At 47.8% G+C, this 16,842-nt stretch overlaps 1 protein-coding gene across 1 annotated transcript; it reads right to left on the reverse strand.

Annotated features, from left to right (window-relative positions):
• On the reverse strand, positions 1-16,447 carry Bcl2l14 (BCL2 like 14). Its single transcript, XM_057783050.1, has 5 exons — positions 15,553-16,447; positions 12,041-12,217; positions 9,301-9,371; positions 7,219-7,485; positions 1-342 (listed from the first exon to the last, which is right to left on the reverse strand). Exons 1-5 carry the CDS (start codon positions 16,445-16,447, stop codon positions 1-3), a joined length of 1,752 nt encoding a protein of 583 aa, XP_057639033.1.
• Positions 16,448-16,842: the final 395 nt, after the last annotated feature.

Genomic DNA, 16,842 nt, shown 5'->3' on the forward strand with positions numbered 1-16,842 from the left:
TCAAACGACACAAGAGAGTTCCCGTGCTGCTGAAAAAGGCTGCGTCTGCCAGTTCATAAGGTGCAGCGCACTAAATCCATTGTCTACAGAAAGGGTGCTTTGGATCCCTCTCGAGGAAAGACATCCAGATACAACCCCATGGCAGCCAACAGAGAGTCCGTAAATGACGCACGGGGGAAGCGGGGAAGGCGGGGGTGGAATAAAGGAGTAAATTTGGATCCGGAGAACCCTGGGGAAAGGAGGCTGGCAGGCAAGCGCATTCCAAGAGGAGAGGACGTTGTTCGGGATCCGAGGTGTGGGAATGCAGGACACATTTGGGAAATTGTGAATAGTTAGGAATGTCTGGACAAAAGACAGAGAACAGGGAGAGGTCTTCAGTGTCTCTATCTTAGACGCATAGGAGGAAATAGAGGAAGTCATTCTATGCGCTACACAGGTTAGTGACATTTTTGTAACAGATGGGGCCCTTTCCCCTTGATCTATCCATTCATTTTAAGTTAGACTACATTCAAGGTACCATAATCCAAAAATATGCAAGATCCTGTAATTACATTATTTTTTGAGACAGGATCTTACTATGTAGACCAGATTAGCTTGGAACTTGCAATCCTCCTGCCTCAGCCTCTCTCAAATGTTGGAAACTCAGATGCGTACTACCATGCCTGTTCATGTGGTTATTTTTTTTCCAGTCATAATATCAATAACAAAAGAAAATGGGGCTCTTTCAGCTGCACTGTGGGCAGCTCACAGTAGGAAACAGCATCCAGTTAACACTAATTAGCTCCCAGGCACCATCCTGAGCTCTTTGTGTGTAGGTCGACACACTTGGTCTTCACGGATACAATATACTACTATGATAACTTATATTTATTTTAACAGAAAACACTTTTGGGCGGGTGCAGGGGGGGTGTTGAGACAAGGTCTTCAACTCACTTTGTTTGTCTGGTTGGTCCAAACTTGTGGTCCTCCCACCTCAAGCTGGGGTTGCAGGCAGCTGTCCAGGTCCAGTTGACATGACACTCCTTTAACAGTGATCTTTCAATGCATTTATTTTACTAGTCGCCAACCATTATGCTACCTCCAGGAATACTAAAATCCCAGAGCCCACGCTGGGGGGATGGCACTGTGGGTAAAGTGTTAGCCACCAAAGTGTGAGGACTTGCGCTTGAATTCACAGTACAGACCTAAGCAGCTGGATGTCTCAGTGCACATCTCTGGTGGTGAGATAGGAGGTGGAGACAGGAGACTCCCCGGAAGCTCACGAGCCATCTAGCCTGTGGTATGATGCAATGCACAAGAGGCCGAGCTTCAAACAAGGTGGAAGGCGAGGACCAACACCTGAGGTTGCCCCTTGACCCCCATATGCATGCTGTGGTATGTGTGTGCCCCACTTTCAATCCCAGAAACCTGGTGGAGTGGAAGTGTGTCACATGAAGAAATCTGTGGGTGATCACCAAATGGTTTTGTAGTAGGTTTTGAGGAAATGGGTTAGCTAATAGGAAACTCGAGTTTCTTCTCTAACGTGAACAGAGACATATATAGTAAGCTTGAGACGATGCCATTAACAGACTTTCCCAAATGTCGTTTGAGAACAAACAGTACCAGAGACTAAAAACGTAAGCAAATGCACTGTTTATCGTTTCTCCTCAACAGACACGGCCAAATGGACCACTTTCTCTTTAACCAAATGGGACGGTTTCCATTCTGAACATGTACAGGTAAAGCGATCACTTATCTTATGGACTCCCCCATGGGGACTCAGCTCAAATAACCTCAACGCAAAGTCCATGCTACTGAGTCCTAAGAGCTAGAAAGAGCAAGGCCTCTCCCGATGCCTCTTGAGTCAAAGGGAAGGATGGTTCTAGAATATTTGGGCTCCATCTGCTGCATACATTTTAATTCTCTCCTGAAGTCTATGTCGAGAGCGGTGGGCACAGGACTGCCGTTGGACAAGGAACCTTCCAGATGACAGATCTTTGGATGTTTCAGTCGACTTCTTCATGTGATATACCAAGTATTTTTTCCTAGGGGAGAAAGGGCAAGAAAAGCCTTAAAATTCAAAGTTCGATTTACTGCTGAAGTGAAAACACAGGCTGGGAGACTGGACTGGAGTAGGGGAAGGTGTGGAAGGGTGGCTGGCATCCTTGGGGTGCCTGCAGGGAGACCAAAAGCGAAGGCTTTCTGTTACTCATCCGGGGCTAACAGGCTGACCTCTGAAATGTGCAAAGAGTTTGAGACCCCTTTTAAGATCCCCCAAAAGAAGGAAGGGTTGACGCCGATGGAGCCCACAGTGACTGTGTGAATGCACTCCTCACTCAGCAAGGATGAAGCTTGCTTAGTTTGTGCTGTGATTTGAGTACAAAGGGTCTCTCCTACAGACTCTTATGCTGCACACTTAATCCCAGCTGGTGACCCTCTTTTGGAAGGTTGTGGAACTTTTAAAGGGGTGGGACATTGCTAGAGGAAGTGGATCGCTGAAGGTGGCCTGGCCCTTCATCCTGTCTGCTCTCTACTTCCTATTCACCCAAAATGTGAGGTGAGGAGTCCTTCCGTTCCATGACTACCACCCCTTCAAATTGTGCGGCAAGATAATCCAGCCTCCCTTAGGTCACTTTCTCCCAGCACTGAGAAAATTAATTAACACAGCAGGGTTTGGAGATGGAGTTGACCCTTCTGTGCCTGACCCTGTCATTACTGAAAAAGTATTGGCTCAGCATGCTTGATGTATGTAAAGTAATGGGAGCTATGAGACAGACAGGAGGCACATACGTACCGGCCCGGGCTAACTGTAACTGAGGGAGAATGGTGAGCTGCAAGCTCAGGAAACCTTCAGTATGGAGACAAGAGCCCAGAGCTTCCTTCCTCCCTCTCCCTCCTGGATTCTCCTCCTTTCTCTACTCCTTCCTCCTCCTCTCCCTTCTTTCATTATGAGACAAGGTCTCACTCTGTAGCCTAGGCTAGCCTCAATCTCACAGCTATCCTCCTGTCTCAGCCTCCTGAAAGCTAGGATTATGTGTATATCACCAGGTCTAGCTCAGACTTCTCTAGGTGGCCTCAATTCGTGTTTGTTCGTAAATATCCCTTCATCAATGGCTCTTAGCTTCCCAGTGCTTTCCTGGCCCTTTGGCAAACTCAGTTCGCTCACTTCATTTCCTCTGCTGTCTCCTAACTGACACCCTCCAGATTAAACCCAGCTAAGGCCAAGAGTTAAGATGAGGGTTTATCACAACCGGGATAGGCAAATTTGGATGGAGAGTACAGTGGCTAGGGCTGCAGATGTCGTGTGTGGGCAGACTGCTTGCCTAGTGTGCGTGAAGCCTTTGGGTTTGATCTCCAGAACAGGAGGAAATAAGGAAGGAAGTACCTAAATCCCAGCACTTAGGAGGTAGAGGCAGAAAGTTCAGGAAATTAAGGACAGCCTGAGCTGCATGAGACTCTGCTTCAAAAACAAAAGCAAAAATACATATAAATAAGAAAGGAAGAGATTAAAAACCAAGCGGAAAAAAAACAGGTACTGGGAGGGACACCTGACTATGTAGCATGTTTGTGTTAGCATGTTGAGGTCCTGGAGTCAACCCCGAGGGACACAACACACACAGACACATGCAAACATACACACACAGATACACATACACATGAACACACAGATATACACACACACACACACACACACACACACACACACCCTTCAGCAATTGCATCAGTTTCTAATCTCAGAACACCCCTTCCAAATTCCTCCTGAAGGACTGTCTAGTTCCTCTGACTGAACCCACTTCTCTCTCGAGCCAGCAGCCAAGTTACATAAAATGTTTGCATTTGCTTTTCCTTCTTCTTTTATCTGATTACTGGAATGAGAACTGCTTTCTTTTTAATATTTACTGAAATAGAATTTTACCACAAAATTCTTCCTGCTAAAGTGCATAACTTAGTGGCTTTTAGTATTCAACCCTTACCTCGAACCCTAGGACCCCTTTGTCACTCCAAAAAGAAAGTCTGTCCCTACCAGTGGTCAGCCCTAGTCCCTCACCAAACTCCTTTCTGCCTCCATGAATTTGCTTATTTTGGACACTTTATAAATAAAACCATTTAACAAGAGATATTCTTGTCTGGCTTCTTAGCATAATGTCTTTTTCAATTTTATTTTTTGATCACATACATGCAAGTGTGTCTGTGAGTGTGGGCACATATGTGTGGGTGTCCACAGAGGCCAGAAGAGAGCACTGGAACCCTGGTATCTGCAGTTATAGGCAGTCATGATGCTAGGAATTGAACTTGGATCCTCTGAGGGCAGCAAATGTTTTTAGCCACTGAGCCGTCTTCCCAGCCGTGCATAATGTTTTCTAAGGTTCATATATATGTCAGGGTTTTTTTTAATTTTTATGGTTCTGTCATATTCCATTGCATGGTCTGTGCTTCATTTTGCTGATCGTTGTTCATTAGTTGATGGATGCTGCAGTTCATTCGATTTCATGGCTATCATGAATATTTATGGACATGTTTCGGGTGAAAATGGTTTCCATTTTTGAGGGGTAGAGATAGTAGCTCTATTTTATCTCTATTTGTTTGTTTGTTTATTTTGTGGTGCTGGGGATCGAACCCATTGCCTTCACCGTGGCTCAGTATACACTCTACCACTGGGCTATACACACCCTGCTCCTGACAATGCTACGTAACATTTGTGAGCACTGCCAGATGGTTCTCCAAGGGCTGCATGGTTCCGTAATTCAACCAGCAATGGAAAGAAGGAGGTTCCAGTTCCCAGTCTCACAGAGTCTTTGCCATAAGCATCCCATTGGGTAGAGTTCTTCAGCTTTTTGACTTACGTCTCCCCACCATTGAAACGGGCATGCCCAGTGTCTTTTCTTTATATAGTCTCCCCGGAGAAACAGTGTACAAATCTACCGCCCATTAAAAAAATTAAATCTCTTGTCTTTTTATTGTGAAATTGTTAAGAGGTCATTACATCTTCTGGATGGAAATCATTTAATTGAATACATGACTGGAAAAAAGTTCCCCCATTCTGTGCCTCTCCCCTCCATAACTTACGTTTTTTATCAGCTTGTTCAATTTGAGTTTTGCTTTCCTTCCTTCTTTCCTTCCTTCCTTCCTTCCTTCCTTCTTTCCTTCATCCTTCCTTCCTTCATCCTTCTTTCCTTCATCCTTCCTTCCTTCATCCTTCCTTCCTTCCTTCCTTCCTTCCTTCATCCTTCCTTCCTTCCTTCATCCTTCCTTCCTTCCTCCTTTCTTCCTTCATCCTTCCTTTCTTCCTTCCTTCCTCCTTCCTTCCTTCATCCTTCCTTCCTTCTTTCCTTCATTCTTCCTTCCTTCCTTACTTCTTTCTTTCCTTCATTCTTCCTTCCTTCCTTCTTTCCTTCATCCTTCCTTCCTTCTTTCCTTCCTCCTTCCTTCCTTCCTCCTTCCTTCCTTCTTCCTTCCTTCCTTCCTTCCTTCTTTCCTTCCTTCCTTCTTTCCTTCATCCTTCCTTCCTTCATCCATCTTTCCTCCCTTTCTTCCTTCCTTCTCTCCCTCTTTCTCTTTCTCTTTTATTCCAATCTCTTCATTTCCTCTCCATTCCCTGTCTTTGATTCTGCCATTCCTCTCCTCCTCTCACCCCGCCCCCACACACACTGGGGATTGACCCCAGGGTCTATACATGCCAAACACACACTGTACTGAGCTACATCTCTGGGCATTCCTTTTCTCACCCCTCGCCCCCTCACAGTGGTCAGGAAAGGAGGGCAGCAGAGGAACTCCATGGGATCTTGAGGGGAAGAAGGGGGAACTGAGACGCGGTTGAGAGCCCTAGCCTCCTCTCAGAATGGTTAGCACACTCCTGCTAACCGTTAGTTCTCCCGCACCTGCGGCCGTGCATGTGCGACACAGAAAGGAGCAGAGGCTGAGCTAAGTGGGAGGCCACCGAGGACAGTGGCAGGCTTTTCAGCTCTGTGCGGAATGCATGCCACACTTTCTTGTGAGACCCAGGAGACCAGCCTGTGAGAAAGACTCAGGGACACTCTGGCCATACTTAGAGTTGACACAAGTGCCCTGCTGACCCTGGAACGCTCTTGTGGACAGAAACCCACGGATAGTGAGAGAGCATCCGTCCTCCTAAGACTAACCTTGACCAGTCAGGAAAGTTCAAAGTTGGCCTGATGTCAATCTTGAACAATTTGGGGGATGGGGAGTCTCAGAAAACAGAGATCAAAGCTGGAGGAAGGGCTGGGACACAGAGGGGAGGCAGCTGATGTGATTAATTCACCTCACCAAAAATAGATGCAAGTTCAATTGCCTGTTTTTCAGCTTGTGTTCCAACGTCCCAGTTGAGGTCTAAGCAGCAATGGCAGAATGAGCCTGGACCCCTGTGTGAAGACCAGCCTACATCCTGTCGGCATCAAGGAGAGAAAGCAAGTGCCCCTGCCCGTATCTGACCGGCAGCATTCTGTTGCTGCAGCATTTGCGGAAGAAGAAATGACATTCGCTGAAACATTTGTCTCACCAGCTCCTCGTTTCCTGCTTCCTCTGACCCTTTGTCCCCCTCCCCCGACATACCCTCTGGGAGTTCAGTAAATATTTGTGGATGAAGATGACCATTGCTAAAAATATGTTCCAATTGGTGGGACTTGTCTCTTGCCACTTGAGTATCCTAAATCCATGAGAACTGATTCCCAGATGTCTTCCCTCTGTCTTGATAAAGTTTTATCACCCATCCCTTATCAGAGAAGATGTGTGTGTGTGTGTGTTTTCTATATGTGTGGGAATGTGATGTGTGTGAGAGTGTGTGTGTGTGTGGTGTGGGTGTACACATGCATGCATGACTGTGTGTGCTGTATGCCTGTGGGGTGTGTGCACACACAAGTGTGAGTAAGTGTGGTATGTATGTGTGTGTGTGCATGTGGTGTGTATATGTGTGTGAGTGGGTATGTGTTTGGTGTGTATGGTGCGTATGTGTGTGGTATGTGAGGGTGTGTGCAGTGTGGTGTGTGTGTGTGTGTGTGTGCATGCAGGCACATGTGTATGTGCCTGTGGGGTGTGTGAGTGTTATGTGTGAGTGTGTGTGTGTGTGTATTTGTGTGTGTTAAGGTCTCACTATGTAGTTCAGGCTTGTCCCAAACTCACAGGCTCCCTGCCTGGGCCTCCTAAGTGCAGACATGCACCACAGCACTCTGTGACCACAGCACGCTGTTGAGAGGATTCGTTTTCTTAACGGGGTACACTTACCCATCCACCATTCTGCTGCACCCAGGGGGAGAAGTACTCTTTTAGGTACTTGGTGCCAAAGCCCAGCATCCTATTCATTGGGTGGTTGTCGATGGCTGTGAGCTTGGCGATGGCGTCTATTGCAAGGGCAGCTTTAAAGCCTTGTGCTTTGACTTCTGATTCTCCTCTGGTGTCTACATCCCTCAGGAACAGGTTCGTGATAGTCTTGAACACTGAGTAGGACAGCCCATCCTGGAAGCTACTCATCAAAGCCTTGTCTTTCTTCATCTGTGTATGAGAGGAAAAGCAATTAGGGGGCACGTGGAAGGCCACTCCTGTAATCAGAAGCAACAGTCAGAAGCCCCTGGAATGTGGTGTCAATCATGGCATAGCACCCTACAGAGTCAAGGGGAGTACCTGCTCTATCGGACCCTGGACTGCAGTGTCATGACATGGCATCCTACAGAGTCAAGGGGAGCCCAGTACCTGCTCTACGGATTCCTTTTATTGGTACAAATAAGGGCAAAACTGAAAATCTTATTTGACACTCAGGTACTTCCCAAACACCAAGGACAGAAAGGAGTCATTGGTGACTCAGACCCAGGTGCTTACCCATGGGCCCACAATCTAGTGGGGATGGCTAATAGTGTTCTGTGCTTTTTAAGAGGCAGGGTTATGGATGAGATTTGAACCCTAGTGATGTCTTAGGGTGTTCACTCTGCCCTACCCTCTCACCGGCAGTGCAATCTTGGGGACACTACCCATTTTTCATATCTATTTATTTCATCTCTAAACAAGTGTAATGACAGTACAGCATTGGACATAAAGGAGGAGTTCTGGGGGCACAATGGGTACAGGAAAGACTCCCCACATGTATTTGCTTATTAAAATAAATAATAAAGAAAGAGGGGGAGGCTGGTGAAATGGTTCAGTGGGAACTTGCTGCAGCCTACGTTTGACTCCCAGCATCCTTGGTGGAAGGAGAACATAGGCTCCTGCCCGTCCCTGACCTCGGTGGTATTCCATGACACATGCACATGGACATCCCACTCACATGCAATAAATAAATACATGTAAAAATATCCGCAGATCCCTTTTCCATCATTCTACCCAAGTGATTTCATCTCCCACCTCTTCCTTGAAGCTGAATCTCTGTGGACTTGCTGCTTGAGCTCTGTGTGCGCGATGCTATAAACATCCTGTTTGTTCTGAGGCCACTCTGCCCCTGCCAGTGTTCCCAAAGCTCACACAATCCACTCTCTTCTCTTTGGCCCAATACCCCTGGTTTTCACTCTGCACCTTCCCTAGGCCTTTCATCCCTTCTTGTCATGATCTTCTGGGCACCATTTCCCTCAGCTTTTCCCTTCTGCAGAAGCCCACACACATCGGCCCTGGACCCGACTTTCTCTCAACAGGTCCTGACCACAAAAGAACAATCTACAAATCAGATCCCGATTGACAGACCCCAGAGATAGGTGACAGACTATGAGCACAAAAGAAAATGCCTTCTAAATCCAGTATGGGCTTGTTCTTCAATGTCACGCATGGACCGTCATCTCACTTTGTAATGAGAAGGGCGGGTCTCCACTGCTCCACTACGGGTTCCTGGGTTCCTACACTTCACTAGCCTGCCTCTCTGGGTGAGTGGCTAAGACAGATTTAAGCAGCCACAGTCCAGCAACTGTATGGGGCATTTCAGAGAGGATTACAGTCTTTGAGTAACTATCAGACGCATAGCCAGGCTGCTGGGCAATTGCAACCATCCAGACTCCCCTGAGGTTCAATTAGACGAGAAGGAGGTCGATAAACCTATGCAGCAAATGTTCATTTTTCCGATGTCTTTTCTTACAATAACACAGTTGCATTTCTAGTTTCCAGAAATTCCAAGGAGGCTCCAAAAGATTTACTTCTGTTTTCCAAAGTGATTCATTTTTGAGATGCTGCCAGTGTGAAGAGGCAGACTCCAAGGGAAATAAAACTTAGGACTAAGTGGAAGCCAGGACTCCGGAGAGGACGAGGGTCAGAGCCTGGTGCACGATTCCATTGTCCTGCCCTAATGCGTGGGCGCAGACAGGAACCACGTTAGCTCAAGGGACTCCATACCTCTCTTCCCAGCTGATCCCCTGAGTATTTCAGCAGCTCAACAATTTTGTTTATTACTTGATCCTCTCCGTCTGTTGGGGGAGAGGGAAATTTCAGTTATTTCTTTCAAGACAGGCACAAAAAGAATAAACGTGTCCTTCCAGTGGCAACGCTTGTGGCTTGGTTATGGATGGAGAAAGGAGCAAGCATTCAAATCCTCAGTTGATAAATCTCACCATTCAAGACTTCTCCAGTCCCATCCTTGTCTTTTTGCTCAGTGCCTCCTTCCCCTCCCAATTCTCACTGAGAAACTTATGACTTATTTACTGTACAAACACAGGTGAAGACATCAGTTCCACTACACGTAATCCTGTCCATGAAGATACTTAGGAGATGATTCCCTCTTTTTTTTAAAAAAAAAAAAATTTATTTATTTTGCCACTAAGCAATAGCTACATACAGCCTACCCATACTACATTTGCTGGGGGATCAAAGCCGGAGCCTCATGGTTTCTAGGCAAATGCTCCACCACTGAGCCACACAGCCACTCCTTTTTCTTGTTTTCATACTATTTCTCAGCAGATGGTATGTTTGTTAAATATAAATTCCCTCTGTGTGTGTGTGTGTGTGTGTGTGTAAGCCCATGTGCACATGGGGACCAACTGTCAATACCGGATGTCTTCCTTGATCAGTTTTTGAGACAGGAGCTCTTATTGAACTCGAGCTCAGCTGGCCTGACTGCCAGGCAGCCCCAGAGATTCCCTTTTCTGTGCCCTCCTTGAGCCCATGGTGCAGGCACGTGCCACAGTGCACAGCTCCGTACGGGAGCTGGTGATCTGAACTCAGGCTCTGAGCACAGAGAACCCCTTACCAGCTGAGCCAACTTCCCAGCCCCATAAATCCCACGTCTGATCATATTTCTACCTTTGTCAGAAGCATGGAGCCAAACTTACAGCCCAAATGTGAAATGACATTTTCCTGGCCTGCATTTGGGGACCAATCTCATTCTTAAGCCCTTTTCATTTTCCTTTGTATTTTTTTTTTTACATTTTTAAAAACTTGGTTGATTTTTATGTGATTGAAGTTTATACCCTGTATTCCATGTCTCGACAATAAGGTGGGGTACATGGGAACGAAATGAACAAATTCCCGAGTTCTCCTGGATGAAAGGGCAGCTGGACAAAGCAAGGCTATGGTTGGCCTGGGCTAGGATGGCTTTTCTCACAACTTGCTACTTAGTAAACATAACGGTGAAAATGATCACCACTGCAGAACAGAATCCAAACAGAGAAATGTCAGTTACCGAGGGAATCGAGTTTCTGACTTACAGCCCAGTCTCCGAAGCGATGTGGGACCCACATGTTTATCTTGGCTAGCGGCGCGGGAGGCCGGGGAATTAATGGAGCAAAGCCCAGGAAGGTGTAGGAAGGAGGGGAGCGGGGAGAGTGGCTAACCTGGGACTCACAATGCCTGGGAGCAAACAGGCATAAATCTCCACAGCCCTGGGTGCAGTCTCCTGGAAAGATGCTGTACCCGAGTCCTGGATTCCTTCCGCATGCAGGGAGGGGAGGGGGGCGCCTTGGCTTTAGCTGTCTGAGGATATCACTTTCCACCTCCCAGGCACACTTGGGAGGGCCACAAAGCCCTAGCGCTTTCTTTCTGGCATGCATGGACAGCTCCTCGCTCAGAGCCCTGTGGCAGTGTTTAGTTTCAGATGTGCAGCAGACAGTGGATAAAGCCCCAGCCCTGTTTGGGGATCTGAGACACTGATGCCTTTGTGGACTTTTGCATTGTCCTTCACGATGCTACAGGCCCAGGAACCACTTGGTCACCATCTTTATACCCTCTACTAGAGGTTGGGGAGAGAGAGTTGAGAGGAAGGTCAATGATGAAGGAAGGCAAAACCTTCTCCCTTCTGTTCTCCTCTCTTGGCCCAGGGTTCCCACACAACTTCTAGAATCCTGTAGTGGTCCCAGCCACTAGTATTGTGTGGCAGTGACTGAGCTAATCTGGTTTCTAATTCTCACTTTTTCAACACCTCCTGAGCCAGACCTGGTGTTGCTAGATCAAATAGGAATCGTTCCCCACAGGCTCATGTTTTGAATGCTGGTCCTTAACTGTTGGTACTATTTGGGAGGTTGTGGAGATTTCAGGAGGTAGCGCCTAACCAGAAGCAGTAGGAGAGTGAGGGCAGACCTGTGAAGGTATATTATGACTGGCCTCATCTTGCTTTCTTTGCCTCCTGGTTGACTGCAGAATGAACAACTGCCCCCTGCTGTACCCTGCCTAAATGCATGTGGTTAAGCAGCCATGGATGGAACCTTTTAAAATCATAAGCCAAAATAAATATTTTCTCTGATCAATTGCTTCTGCTAGGCAGTTTTCTCACGATGGCAAGAAAAATAACTACCGCACTGCGTGTCTGACAACCTGGGTGTTTCCCACGAGGCCTGGGTTGGGTGATATTCTGACTCTATGCACAACCACTATAACATGATTCGACCTGACATCTCCTTCTCTCCCTCCACAGCAGACGTTTCTTCTGACTTAGCAGTGAGCTGACGTGTTGGTTCCACAGGCTCATGGCATCTCTGTGCCATGGGCTGATGCCTTCAGCTAGAGCTCACGGTCTCCATCATGTTGCTGCAAAGCGGGCTGAGATTCCCAGTGTACAGAGGCCTGGGCTGCGTACATACACACATGCCCATACACTTGTATCCGGCAGGGGTTCAACCCCACACCTGCAACAAGGAAGGCTTACCTTTCTTTGAATCGCAAGTTCTAGATTGAGCACCTTCAAATCGAAGGTACAGATGCTCTGGGGCACTCTCTTTGAACTTGAAGCTGCCTCCCTGGTTGTGGTACTCTTCTGGTGGCGGCCAGGAGTACACGATTTCAGCCACTCGGTTAGCGATACAAGCAACTTTGGGGTCTACAGCTGAAAGAAGAAAGAACAGCTCAGAGGGTATCCCCAGAACTAGGGCTGCTCTGTGGACTGCCCCGTTGCTTGGGACGAAGAGGTCAGCCTAGCATGAGAGAACTGTGCCCAGGAGTTTGTGTTTGAGGTGGGGCATTCGTCAGAAGGGACTAGTAATTCTCCGGTGGGGCTGGGATGAGGGGGCAGTATACAGCGACACTTCCACACCCCCATCTTTTCCCCTTGCCAGAGAGCACCAAGGGGATGGCTCACTACTTGACAGAAGGCTCATGCTGCCTTTATTTTTATCTTTTAGATTTATGTTTGGGGACACCCTTTATACCTCAGAGAGGTAGCCTCTCAGGGCACAGGAGAGTGTTCAATAACTTGATACTCCTTGCTCCTATGACCATAAATTTCCCCTTTATGTATAATAGAAAGCATTCAAGTTGCGCTTATAGGTAAACAAGGTTGCACAGACACAGCCAGATGTGGTGCTCCACATCTGTAACCTCAGCACTTAGGATGCCAGGGCTTCAGGATTATGGGTTCAAGACCAGCCTGGGCTACAAAGTCAGACTCAAATCTGACTTTGAACAAGTGCACGAAGCACAACTCATTCTTCATGACTTTGTCATCCGGGGAGTGACATAGCGTGTGTTTCCGCTCGGGGCCGGGTGGTTGACACTGCTCAGACTCCCTGACTGTTATTGCTAATCAGATACAAATCAGCTTGTGTCTGCTTGAGGAAAGCATGACGGACCGAGCAGGACACGGTTGACTTGTTGGGCAGCTAAGACAAATCACACTGGACTGGAGAAGACTGTTCGTGAGACTCAATGATGGGAAATAGGTCAAGCGGTTGGGGTCAGTCTAGGCTACAGAGTGAGGTCCTGTCTCAAATAAGTAAATACACAAATATAAACACAGAGTGAACCGAATAATCTAGAAAGCCACCTGTGTCTTTCTCTTTTCTTCCTGCTTAGATTGAGGATGTCTAAACATGCATAAAACTATGGTCTCTGGTAAGTACGTAGTATTATATGGCTATTCAGCCTCAGATACAGTTTGGCCGATAAACCCACTCTCTGTTTCAGCTTTATCTTTTATTCTTAATCTCACCTGAAAACTGTTTTTTTTTTGTTGTTTGTTTGTTTGTTTGTTTTTTCTTCACCTATTCCCCCTTGGGAGGGGAGAGGGTAATGTGAGCAGTTTCTTTAGACAATGTAGGGGGAAAGCCAAGTGATACTTCTGCTGTGCCATTTCCTCCAGGAAATGGGGATGAAGATGGCAGAAACTTCCTGTCTCCCTGTGCAGACCACACTGACCCACAAAGTCAAGTCCCTGGGGCCTCCAGGCTCCCAGCGCTGACTGCTGCTGCCTGTGTTGGGAAGGATGGGACAGGAGAAGAAGACAATGAACAGCCCTTCTCTCTTGGCAAAGCTGCAGCCTCAGCCACCCTGGCTTTCAGGGAGTAGATGCTTCTTGGATTGGCTCAGAGAGTTAAACAGAGCTGGGATGAGAGATGGTCTCTGTGTGGTCCAGGCTGTGTTTCCTTCAGCAACGTCCCGCCAGAAATTCTCGCTGCCCCTTGAATTCTGCACATCCTCTGGGCCCTGGATCCTCATGGCTTAGATCAAGTTCCCTTGGTCACAGAGTGGTATGAGCCTTCCTCAGGCAGAACCTACTCCCAAAACATAGGAGGCTAGCAGTACTTTAAAACTGAGCCGTTACTGCCATCTGTTGACTAACTATGGACAGGCCTGGCAGGAAGGGGTACTGCTGAGGTGGGAGTGGGGAGGAAGATGGACCGTGCTTCTGCTGAGGTCTGTGGTGGAGGTAAACCCTCAGTGATAGTGTCTTGTTTGATACATTTAATTTTTTTCTTAGCAAGGGAAAACTATATCAGTTTTTTTTTAAAAAAAATCAATTTTATTTTTATTTTATATGCATTGGTGTATCAGATGCCTTGGAATTGGAATTACAGACAGCTGTGAGCTGCCATGTGCATGCTGGGAATTGAGCTCCAATCCTCTGGCAGAGGAGTCAGGGCTCTTAACCACAGAGCCATTTCCCCAGCCCCTTTGCCCCCTTTTTTAAGGGTGGTTCACATTTTTTTTCCTTTTCAGAAAGCCTTTCTTTTTTAAAAGATTTAATTTATGTATTTTCTGTATAGTGGTGTTTTGTCTGCATGTACATCAACACACCAGAAGAGGGCATCAGATTCTATGGGACTATATAGACTTCTGTGAGCCACCACGTGGGTACTAGAAATTGAACTTAGGATCATTGGAAGAGCAGCCAGTGCTCTTAATCTTTGAGCCACCTCTCCAGCCTGGTGGTTTACATTTTGAAAAGTATTTTGTTTTTAACTTTCAAGACAGTGTTGCAGTAAGCTGGCTTCTAACTTGCTATGTAGCCCAGGATGGCCTGGAACTGGCCATTCTTTCCCTCCTGGGACCTGATGACAACAGGTATGAGCACCACGCCCAACTGAAAAGCTATTTGCTTCTGTCTATTTGCTTGCCCTCCCTCCCTCCTTCCTTCCTCATTCATGTTCTTCCTTTCAGGCCCCTTTCCACTTCCTCTCTCCTATCTCTCTTCTCTCTCTTCCCCTTCTTTTCCCTTCTCTTTCTCCCTCTTTCATTTGGTTTTGTTTGTTTGTTTTCTGAGACAGGGTCTCATGTAGCCCAGGCTGGCCTCCAACTCACTATATAGCCAAGGCTGGCCATGAACCTCTGAAACTCCTGCCTCCATCTCCTGAATTCTTGAATCACTGACTCTTCTACTTGATCTTTCCAGCAACCATAAGAAGTAGGGAAGGGTGTGATCTCCCTGATATACAGCTGTGAACACAGTTCCCAGGTGTGATATACTCTATTACTCTATATACAGGTGTGAACACAGTTCTCAGGTGTGATCTCTCTGATATACAGGTGTGAACAGTTCCCAGGTATGATCTCCCTGATATACAGGTGTAAACACAATTCCCAGGTGTGATCTACCCGATATACAGGTGTGAACACAGTTCCCAGGTGTGATCTACCCGATATACAGGTGTGAACACAGTTCCCAGGGTCTCCAGGGATAAGCTGGCCTAAGAGTAGGTGCCTGGCTAAGGTGCCTCCCTTCGTGCTCCCCTCTTGAAGCCAGCGTATTTATGGTCACGGAGCCGGAAAACCTCTGCAGCCACCATTCACTCCCACTTTCTTCCTTTCTTGGGACAAGTGGGTGGTCATGATGGAGATCAGTGACATGGAAAGCCCTGGCCTGTCTTCAGTAGGTCGGAAGAGGCCGGCCACTCAGCACACGCGTGGGAGGAGATGGGTGTGAGAGAGAGCCCTCCATGAGCCTACCTTCACTCTCCAGGCGCTGCTCCACACTGGAAAGAGACCTGGCCCAGGGCTGGCTGTGGAAGCCGCTCTGATGCTCTACTGCGAAGGGGCCCTGAACACCTTGAGTACGGACCTCCTTTGGGGAGCTCGGTGGGCCTTCCTCCTTCTCCGCCGCTCTGAAGAATGTTCTCCAAGAAGACTTCTTCTTGCCAAGGCTTATGTGCTTTTCACTGGAGGGGGAGCTTCTGCAAGGCACTGACACCTGTGTCCATGAATCAGGTGACCAAGTCAACAGTGCTTTCTGGGACAAACTTCTTGTTCTGGAGAGCTTGGGTGAGAAGACAGCTGGAGGGCTTCTGAAGACATGGTGTCTGGCGTAGAAGGCCAGGATTTTGAACTCGATGCTGTTTGGGTCGTCATCCTCCAGGGGGATGTCTTCCAGGTCACGCTCCAGGGGGATGTCTTCCAGGTCACGCTCCAGGGGGATGTCTTCCAGGTCACACTCCAGGGGGATGTCTTCCAGGTCACGCTCCAGGGGGATGTCTTCCAGGTCACGCTCCAGGGGGATGTCTTCCAGGTCACACTCCAGGGGGATGTCTTCCAGGTCACGCTCCAGGGGGATGTCTTCCAGGTCACGCTCCAGGGGGATGTCTTCTTCCAGGTCACACTCCAGGGGGATGTCTTCCAGGTCACGCTCCAGGGGGATGTCTTCCAGGTCACGCTCCAGGGGGATGTCTTCCAGGTCACGCTCCAGGGGGATGTCGTCTTCCAGGTCACACTCCAGGGGGATGTCGTCTTCCAGGTCACGCTCCAGGGGGATGTCGTCTTCCAGGTCACGCTCCAGGGGGATGTCGTCTTCCAGGTCACGCTCCAGGGGGATGTCGTCTTCCAGGTCACGCTCACTGGAGCTGCACATGTCAGGTCTGGAACGACAAAGGGCACGTGGTGTTTGTTCTCCGTGTGGGGGAGTTTACCTTGCACGTTCAGAGAAAGAAAAAAAAAATCCTTTGGTTCTGATCCCACATTGCTAGGACAACCAGGAGTAACCAGTGTCAGAAAAGCCACCACGTTACTGGGAAGGAAGAGTCAGAGCACAGGCCTTCTACACCAGACACCATGTCTTCAGAAGCTCCAGGTAACAGTGGGATGAGAGCTCTAATAAGGTCCTGTTGGGTTTTTACCCTGGTAGCTGAAGATGCTGTGATCATAAACAAACAATAGTGATCTTAATGGAATCTGCTGGCACGTCCTGTCATTTCTTTCCGCCAGATCCAATCGGCAAAGGAATGGGATAGTATGGCAGACAGAGAT

Source organism: Chionomys nivalis, chromosome 1 (assembly GCF_950005125.1).
Source record: "Chionomys nivalis chromosome 1, mChiNiv1.1, whole genome shotgun sequence".
NCBI lineage: Eukaryota > Metazoa > Chordata > Mammalia > Rodentia > Cricetidae > Chionomys > Chionomys nivalis.

Excerpts from the sequence above, each read along its gene's own strand:
- Bcl2l14 (XM_057783050.1), bottom strand. The coding sequence starts at position 16,447 with ATGTGCAGCTCCAGTGAGCGTGACCTGGAAGACGACATCCCCCTGGAG. Across the intron at positions 9,372-12,040 it reads AACTTGCGATTCAAAGAAAG|ACGGAGAGGATCAAGTAATA; the intron begins GTAAGCCTTCCT and ends CTCCCCCAACAG. Across the intron at positions 7,486-9,300 it reads GGGATCAGCTGGGAAGAGAG|ATGAAGAAAGACAAGGCTTT; the intron begins GTATGGAGTCCC and ends TCTCATACACAG.